General features: G+C 42.5%; 1 protein-coding gene across 5 annotated transcripts in view; it reads left to right on the top strand.

Moving 5' to 3' along the window:
• Positions 1–9539, top strand: part of Nbea (neurobeachin) — a 494560-nt gene that overhangs the window by 481631 nt on the left and 3390 nt on the right. For all 5 annotated transcript variants that reach the window (XM_005344001.2, XM_026778835.1, XM_026778862.1 and 2 more), the window contains 3 exons: positions 4972–5073; positions 6755–6951; positions 8789–8940. In XM_005344001.2, the coding sequence (XP_005344058.1) occupies positions 4972–5073; positions 6755–6951; positions 8789–8940 (451 nt within the window). The remainder of the gene's footprint in view (positions 1–4971; positions 5074–6754; positions 6952–8788; positions 8941–9539) is intronic.

The following is a 9539-nucleotide window of genomic DNA, read 5'->3' as shown; positions in this document are numbered from 1 at the left end:
CTCTGCACACACACCTTCTCTGCACACATACCTCTGCACACACACCTTCTTTGGCCACCCATTGTGGTGAAGTCAGCCGTAGACATTGACCTTCCTATCAGCTGCAGCCTTCAACCAAACACCGACCAAACTGAGTTCAGCTCTTTGTCTGCCACTAGCCTTTTATCCAGAGACAATCCTAGAACTAGTCCCTCAGCCACCACTGACCCACAGTGTGATAAGAGCTGGGGCATGGACGACACTGGCACAGAGGCAATCTTTAATTAAATTAATACACACACATATTATATATATATTATATATATAATGGCCTTGTACAGAATCGAGGTACAAATTATTTTCATTCATGCATACACTTACAAAAACATGATGTGATTTTAATTTGAAGTTTCAAAATCAAATATCAAATGTTTTAGTGTGTGTGTATATATGTGTGTGTGTGTGTGTGTGTGTGTGTGTGTGTGTGTGTGTGTGTGTGTGTGTGTGTGTATGAAACTAGTTGAGTCATTTCTCAGTCCAAGGATCTTACCTATGGTGTAGTAAATGTTAGCATGTTCTTTTATTAGGTGTCAGAGGAAGAGGAAGCATGGGCAGCTGGGGATACTTCTCAGTCACAGGACATTCTGAGGCCTCATGGGCCATGCCCATAATGGATCATCCTAGCTTAGCACAGGGAGGGGTGAAACTATTCTGCATAGTGTCCCATATCATCTCTGGAGACATTTTTGGGTTGGTGACAGGAGTGAAACTGCTTTCCTCTTGTCCTCTGTTTGTCTTCTCCCTTGGTAGCCCTGAGACTTTCAGAAAGATGTTTAGCCTGTGTTGGATATAACATGAAGATCAAGAGTGACTTATACGTTCTCTGACTAGACAACTTTGGCTCACAGACTCGGGTATCTGCGAATCTTGTGGCTGTTGTGAAGAAAAGGAGGGACCAGGAAGTCCTAGCCCCTGTGAGGGTGTGGTTAAAGATATCCCATCATGGGCCACTGGTGTGATCCAACCTATCAGCCACTGTTCTTAGCTATTCAAGAAAGTTTCTGGTAAATATTTGAAATCACTGTGTCAATGAAATTACTATAACATTTGATGTTTGATTTTGGAACTTTAAATTAAAATCCCATCATGTTGTTAGTGTACGCATGAATGAAAATAGTTTGTGCCTCGATTCTGTACAAGGCCATAAGTAAAATCTGACCTGTGTGTGTCACTCATCCTCTGATACTCACAGACCAGCCCTGAGGACGCTGGGTCTCACAGCCTCAGCACTCATTCCTAGCTGGTTTAGAAGGGTGGAAGTCCCCTTATTTCCATAAGAACCATGAGCAGTCTTTGTGATGACCATCTCTTAAAGCTACAGACCATCTTAATGAGACCACTCCTGCCACGTCTGTGTGCAGCATTGACAGCCTTTTTAGGTTTTCATCTGTTTCAAGGATACTGAAATGACTTTTAATAAAGGTGAGATGAACTCTGTGTATTTTAAGCCTTTTCTGTTTAGAATTCCCAGTGCTTGCCTGTGAGGACCAGATGCATTTGTTCCTTATCATCCACAGCACTGGAGTGAGGCAAGATGAGGTTTCCTCATCCTTGAGGAAATGAGCGGGGAAGGGGTGAAGTGCCGTGGTCCTTGGAGAGGAGGTCTCACCTGCACCTCCCTCTGTGCCAGGCCCTTTAACCCTGAGCTCCATCCATCAGCTGTGATGTGACAGTGACAGGATATTACCAAGATCTCGAGTGACTGTTGGGGTGTGTGACGTCTGTCTCTGGTGATGAAATGTAGGAACGGCACTTGTCCTTGCTGCAGATTTTCCCACTCGCAAAGCTTTGAAGAACATTTTCTTTACTTTACAGCTGAGCCTAGAGCAGTTTGAAAAGAGCAGTGCTTCCAGGACCCAAGCAGCACCACAGAGAGAGGTCCCACCCTCCATGATCTGAGGAGATCATAATGGAAAGCAGCTAGACAGGTCTTCAAGGAGCTTTCTTCCTTGTGGAAAATATGTCACAGAAGGAATTTAAACTGTACATTTTTCTTACTTCTCTATCCTTTTTTCATAGCATATTAGGGAAATAACAGTTTATTAGAGCTGGATCTAAAACACACTGGATCTCAACCTCTGGCCCACAAGTGTGCACCCACGCATCTTATTAATGCCCGAGTCTCACTTTAAACAGAAACTCAAGATATCTTAGAAGCACAGTTTTTCAGTTTTGTGAATATGTTTCAGATAAACTCAAGACCGACAGATATTGTACCGTATTCAAAGCCCATTACAACAGTTTGCATAGATTTCGAGCTGATGGCAAACGGCTGTGGGCTGCAGGGCTCCTTCTCCCAGTCCGTGTTTGGAAATGCTTCAAAAGGGGAATTCACGTTGACGCATCTGAGAGAACTCTCCCAACATGAGAATCTCTAGAGAAGCAGAAAATAGGAAGCCCTCCTGAGTCACATTAGTGCAGAAGGGACAGCTAGGCAGCGGGTGCACATGCCAGCCCTGGAGCCTTCCAGTCTCCACACCTGGGCCTGTACGTGAGTGCCAGGTCTCAGGCCAGGACGTGGTTCTTGGAAAGAGGAGTGCTAAGACCTGAGGCCCAAACCTAGGGCCCTTCTCTGAAATACAAGATGACGGTATGCAGAGGTACGCATCCAGAAAGAATTCACAGAAAAAAAAGCAGACAGAGAACTCAAAAAACTTCCCAAGCTGAGCAGTCTACTCTACAAAAATAAACAGCAAACAGAAGAGAAAACTTTAAAAGTATGTGATGCTCTTTAAGGTGTAAAAAGGGCATACTAACAGTTCTACATTTCTTATGCAGGGTTCAGAACAAAGGAATTCATTTTATTTTTTAAATCTTAAACATATAAATACTTAATGTGTAATAAATATTTTAAAAATTCCCTAATTCCAGAAACAAAGGCAAGTCTGGCTGCTTTGCTGGAAGACCAACTTGGTTCTTTTTAAAGAGAACAAAATTGTCATCAACATCACAAAGAAAGGAAGAGGAGGGTGATTCTCACATCTTGCAAATGTGTTCTTGGACCCCTCAACCCTAGCGAGAGAAAAACAGTCTTGCTCACAATTAATCTTAGAGCAACTTTGCACAGGAAAAAAGTTCACAATATAGTTCTGCCCAGAGGGATTACATCTGTGTAACTACTTGGGAGAAGTTTTAGTCTCATCAGAATGAATAAAATTTAGCACAAAAAATCATACAATTTTCTGTCCTCAAGAAAGCATCTGCTGATCTCTTAGAACATGAATTTTCTAGAATTGTGAAAGAGTTGGATGCTGTTATGATACCCAGGCTACAGTGTGGATCTTCAAGGTGCAATAGCAATTGGCTATGAAACTGGTGACTTAAAATGAAGTAATTGGTTCAGATACACACACAAAAGTGGCTTTCTGTATACATACTCTTTCCTAAAAGAAAAGAATCAATGACATGAACCGATGACATTGACCATATGAGTTTAGTATAACTGCTTTAGAAACAAAAGCAAGATAAGACATGGGCGAATAACATGTGTGTTGTTCCTGGAAACCGGGTGTTATAAGCTCTCATTAATATTGCTACCAAATGCTACATATCCTCACTTTCCGTAACTCTGGCCTCAGCCCCTTGCTGACAGAAGGCAGCTAGGCAGGTGGAGAGTGCATGCATCAGTGGAAGACGACTCAGCCTGGCTGCCTAGCTAGTTTTGTTCCTAAGAAGGGGAAAATTCAGACACTTGTCTTTCCTTTGCAACTTTGCCCATACCCCCTCCTGCTTCCGCTCACCTCTGCCTGTTTGGGTGGAGGTGTAGGGGCTGTTTCTAAGTGAGTGTGAGAGCATGAGATGTCCAATCCAGCTCTTGTCACAGTAGGCACTCTGGAAGTGGCTCAGTGGCCCCTGGAGCCTTGTGGGACAGACTGAAACAGGGCAGTTCCTTAAACCTCCTCCACTTCTGACACCTTTGCACCCATGGCATTTTTATACAACCGTAGTTATACAGGCAGAGAAAGAGGTATACAAATCAAACATTTACCCATAACAAATCATAGATGTTTCTATTAAAACGGTTCTTTGGTATACTTTTAATTTCACCATTTATTAAAGGAGGAAGCCAAGTGTCACTGGGCTGCTGGTTCATTTTAACATGAAGAACTAACTCTTGGTTGAGCCCTGGACACTGGAGGATGTAGAACATTGTGTCCATTTTTCAGACTCCATGGACATTCTGACTTTATTGTTCTCAATGCTGAGAATCCCACTTTATGTAAATCTGTATTACAAGATGGCAGCAGCTTGTGTAGTTCCTTTCAAAAATGGTTGGAAATTCTGTCTTAATCCCAAGTCAGAGTTTGCTTAATGAATTCTAATAAAAGTCACATTAATCACTTTAAAAGTCACACAGTCTGCTGCAACCCAATCTAAATGTGTATTAAGTTGGTACATGCTGAAGATGACAGTAGGAATAGGTAACGGAACCATCGTGTGTCTATAATAGCAGGAAAACATATGTGTGCTGAAAGAACTCCAGTCCCTAACCTGTGCTCATCTGGAATCTGAACCAGTTGCTGCGTCATGGGATTTTAAGTTAATTTTTGGTCACTGTACATCAGGAACCATTTACTGTTGCCCAGTGCTTTATGTCTCCCATGTTCATATTTAAGCTGGAACTAGAGACAGTGAGATGACCTCGCAGGACATTGCCATGAGTACATAATTCCACTCATAACTGCTTGAGTGAGAGAATAGCCACTGACGGGTCTGAGCATGCACATGGATTAATGTCCTAGCTGTCCCAGCCGCCCTGTTGCAGGATAGTAGTTATGCCATGTCACACACGAGGGACAGGCAGAAAGGTAAAGTGAGTGGCTCTGGCCATACGGCTAGGAAATGTCCTTCTCATCGTTGGTGACTGTTTTATAAGTGGCTCCTCGTGTCTGTTCTGGTCTCCAGTGATGCCCTGCTGCTGCTTCTTTGTAGGTGACTATCCTGCGCCCAGAGCTGTCCTCACAGGCCATGACCATGAAGTTGTCTGTGTCTCCGTCTGCGCGGAACTCGGACTCGTTATCAGTGGTGCTAAAGGTCAGAAACCATTTCCTTCACGTTCCACCTCTAGACAGTGAGCATTTTCTAGCTAAATGTGACTCTTGTTGATTTCTTCCAGAGATTCAACACAGACAGATGTAGCATCTGGGTTCTCTGCAGTTGCTTAGTTTTATCAAAGATTAGTAATGTTTACCAGCATTGACATAAAATATGGTTAAAAGTTTACAATGTGGTCACCAACATTCTAACCCAGACACTGATAAATTAAATTTGTAGTGAATCTATATGATGCAGCCATGAAAAGGCACATTCAAAAGGCAAAGGAGGCATATCATTAATGCACTGGGAGCTTGGATCGAGTTACTCACTAGACTGGCCTTAGTACCTTCACATCCTTACAGATTCTTTCTATGCAAAACTGACTGTGCAAGGAGAGAGGGAAAGGAGACACAGTCTGCTTCTTTGCCTTTGTGGGAGAATTGTCATCTAAAGAGGAAATTTAGGTGGTTCTTGGCTTTTCTGACAGGGATTACACACCTCTGTGGGAACTCTCAGGGCAGAAAAACCATAAGGGCGAGAGTGGAAGAGGCTAGCAAAGCTGTGCAGAGGCCTACAGCCCAAGAGGTGGAAGGGCTTAGCATTGTTATTTTCAGTGAGAATTCCTTGAAGTTTTTTTTTTGGGGGGGGGGAGTGCTATTTTATATTCATTTTTATCAAAGTCTAAGACTCTATATGATCAGATATTGTTGTCAAAGATTGTTCAGCAGCATGATGGAGTATGAACAGTCTAAGAACAAGAGACCATTTGCTTTGCATTTCAGAACAAGTGAGCCTAGCTCTGCGGGTGTAAGCAAAACACCGTTTTCCTACAAGTGGTGATGTCAAAGGGATTTCCCACAAGTCTCTATAGCTTTCTCCTTTTTAGTCAGAGGAGAGATTAACAGGGGAGAGTGTTTGATATTGACACCTTTTTGTGTGTGTAAAAATGTGGCTGTTCAAATCAATTGACCAATAAAAAAGTAACCACAGTTTTTTCAGGCTTTAGTTTTTGAGAGCAAAGAGGCGGGCATATAGTATGAAGTTACAGCATTTGTTTCCATGATTAGGTCAGTGGAAACTTAATATATTTTCTTATATATTTTCCAAGGCCATAAAATTGCCCTGAAATTAGATAAGCCTTTCTCTATACCCTTTACACTTTTGCCCCACTCTTAATATTAAAAGGCAAAATGTATTTCTGTAGTCTGAATTAATTATTTAACTTCTTAATTATACATTTACACCTTACATATAAACTACCAACGCAAAGTTCGCCTGGCAATGACATGTTTGTACTGTGAAGCTGAAATCTGATGCAGCTGGAAAGTGTAGCAACAGCTCTGATCACTTTCTTAATGAGAACCTTTTAGAAACCGCAGAGCAAACTCCTTGCACACACTCTTTGCTCATTTGACTTGGGAACTAAAACCTGTGGTGATGACTGTTGTTGGAGGTGGGAGAAGAGATTAGAGCTTTAGAAAACTGTGGGTGCTGCATCACGTGTGTGTTTGTGTGCGTGAGTGTAGGTGGGTGACGTGGGTGTGCATAAGTGTTATAACCACTGCACACTTCTGTTGTCTTCATCTACCTTAACAAACCCCAGTGTCTAGGTGTTGTTTGGGGTTTGTGGCCCTGGTATTTTCTGTAATTGGCCTGGCACCTGTGTTTCTCACTGCAGAAGGCCCTTGCCTTGTCCATACCATCACTGGAGACCTTCTGAGGGCCCTAGAAGGGCCAGAAAACTGCTTGTTTCCACGCTTAATTTCTGTATCCAGTGAAGGCCACTGCATCATATACTATGAGCGAGGACGGTTTAGCAACTTCAGCATCAATGGAAAACTTTTGGCTCAAATGGAGATCAATGATTCCACTCGGGTGAGTACCCATCAGTGTTGAGCAGCAAGAAGCCACGGGAATCAAACTTGCTTGACATAAAATTGGCTTGGCATAGAGCTTCCCCAACATCCACGTAAACACATGCTGGGCTTGAAAGCAAGCAAACTCATGGTGATGGTTTGAGCAAACCCAAGATCCCTCGATCCTGAATAAGCAGCTCAGTAAGTGAGACTCTAGAGACCACAGCTGTTTGCCTAGAGGCTGTCATTTCAAGCTGCTTTACAGTGATCTCAGCTCCATGTTCCCATGCTGTCCTAGTTAGGGTTTCTATTGCTGATAAAACACCATGCTCAAAAGCAACTTGAAAGAGAAAGGGTTTATTTCAGCTTGATCACACTTCACCATGAAGGGAAGTCAGGAACTTAAGGCAGAAACCTCTAAGTAGGAACTGAATCAGAGACCAAGGAGGAACACTGCTTACTGGCTTGTTCCTCATGGCTTGCTTCTATGAGTTAGGACTACCTGCCCAGGGGTGGCACCATCTATAGTGGGCTGGGCCCTCCCACCTCAATGACTAATTAAGAAAATACCCTACAAGCTTACCTACAGCCCAGTCTTATTGAGGCATTTTTTTCAATTAAGATTCCTCCTTCCTAGATTTAGGGTTCTGCCAAGTAGACAGAAAATGACCAGGACACATGGCTCTATAAAACAAAGAGGCCTATCCTGAGAACCCTGACTATAGCTTCAAGTTCCCTATTGCCCACATTTACAAATGAAGTACAATGCCTGGTGTGTCAGTACTAAAAACTATTGTAAAATGTATTTCTGCTTTTTATACTAAGTCTCCATTAGCAATGTTAAGAGTTTCACAAAATGCAATGTTCTCACAGATTGAGAACATCTCACAATGTTCTCTCTAATCTACCTAGATTAGATCGGTAGCATTCTCATTGGGACTTTCATAATTTTATAACTAAATTAGTAAATTTTTATTTTAATTATGCTATATTTGGGGAGCAGGGAGTGCACACACTTGAATTCAGAGACCAGAAGAAGGCATCAGATCCCCTGGATCTTGAATTACAGGTGATTGTGAGCCATGGCTGCTGGGAACAAAACTTGGGTCCTCTAGAAGAACAGGGAGCATTCTTAAACACTAAGTCATCTCTTTAGCCCCTTAAAAATTTTATTCTTTTCAGTTGACTTTAATAAGATCCTATGTCTTTGTGAAAATAACAACAACAAAAAACCTTGATAGATTCCATATTGAAAGTTCTGTGGATTGGATCTAGGTAACTTAGACATCTGGCTAAATAAAATGTTAAGGAGATTGACAGTACTTTCCAGGTAGTTGTTTGGTGGTCTTTTGGTTTCTTGGTAGACTGTTCATTGGTTTGTGATTAGTGGATGATTGGTGATTGGATGGCTAGTGGCTGGTGGGTGGTTGGTGATTGGATGGTTAGTAACTGGTAGGTGGTTGATTTGTGGTTGGTTGACTGGTAATTAGTTGGCTGGTGGTTGATGAATGATTGATGATTGGTTAGTGGTTGGTGAGTGATTGGTCATTGGTTGGTTGGTTGGTTGGTTGGTTGGTTGGTTGGTTGATTAGTAGTTGGATGTGGATTGGTGAATTGTTGCCCGGTTGTTTAGTGGTTGGTTGGCTCTTTCTTTCACAGTTGGTTACCTGGTGCTTGTTTGGTTGGTGAGTGGGTGTTGATTGGCTGGTAGTTGGTTGGGTATTGGTGGTTGTTTGGATGGTTGATTAAGCTTGCATATACTAGGGAAGTTGTGTGACTGTTCAGCTAATTGCTGCTCAGTCATGGCCATTCACCAGAAACAAAGAGATCATTGATCTCTGCCTATTTTTTTGAAGGCTATTCTCCTGAGCAGCGATGGACAGAACTTGGTGACTGGAGGGGACAATGGTGTGGTGGAGGTCTGGCAGGCCTGTGACTTCAAGCAGCTGTACATTTACCCCGGATGTGATGCTGGCATTAGAGCAATGGACTTATCCCATGACCAAAGGTGAGCCATGTCAAGGGCAGTGTGATCACTGGAACAGGTCGGAAGCATGGCATTCTCCTCATCCCATCCAAGTTAAGGATTGAGCAGCACAGAAAGTGCAAACTGGAGATGAGTAAGAACCCAAGGAAGCCCCAACTTTTCTACTAAAGGAAAAGTTTCTTGGAAAATATTAGCTTTGAAATATTTTAAGTATTAACACATATAATAAATAAATGAAGCACTTTTACAGTATAATAGAATGAATGGTACAGAGGACATCAAGAAAAGCAGAGTGAAGATCCAATTAGTAAACTGTTTGCCGTGTAGGTATGAGTACTCAAGTTTAAATATCAGAACTACATAAAGAAGCCAGACATGGTGTGTACACTGTAGCCTTAGCCCTGGAGAGATGGGACATGATGATCCCTGGGGTTTGTGAGCCAGCCTAGCCTTGTCCATGGGCTCCAGGACAGAGAGAGAGACAGAGAGTGTCTGAGGCACGAAGCCAAAGTAGTTTTCTGACCTACACACACATACACACATACCACACACACACATACACACATACCACACACACACACATACCACACACACACACACACACATACACACATACCACA

This window comes from Microtus ochrogaster, chromosome 1 (assembly GCF_000317375.1).
Source record: "Microtus ochrogaster isolate Prairie Vole_2 chromosome 1, MicOch1.0, whole genome shotgun sequence".
Classification (NCBI taxonomy): Eukaryota; Metazoa; Chordata; class Mammalia; order Rodentia; family Cricetidae; genus Microtus; species Microtus ochrogaster.
Note: the sequence above shows the minus strand (reverse complement) of the source record. Positions and strands in the feature narration are given on the sequence as shown.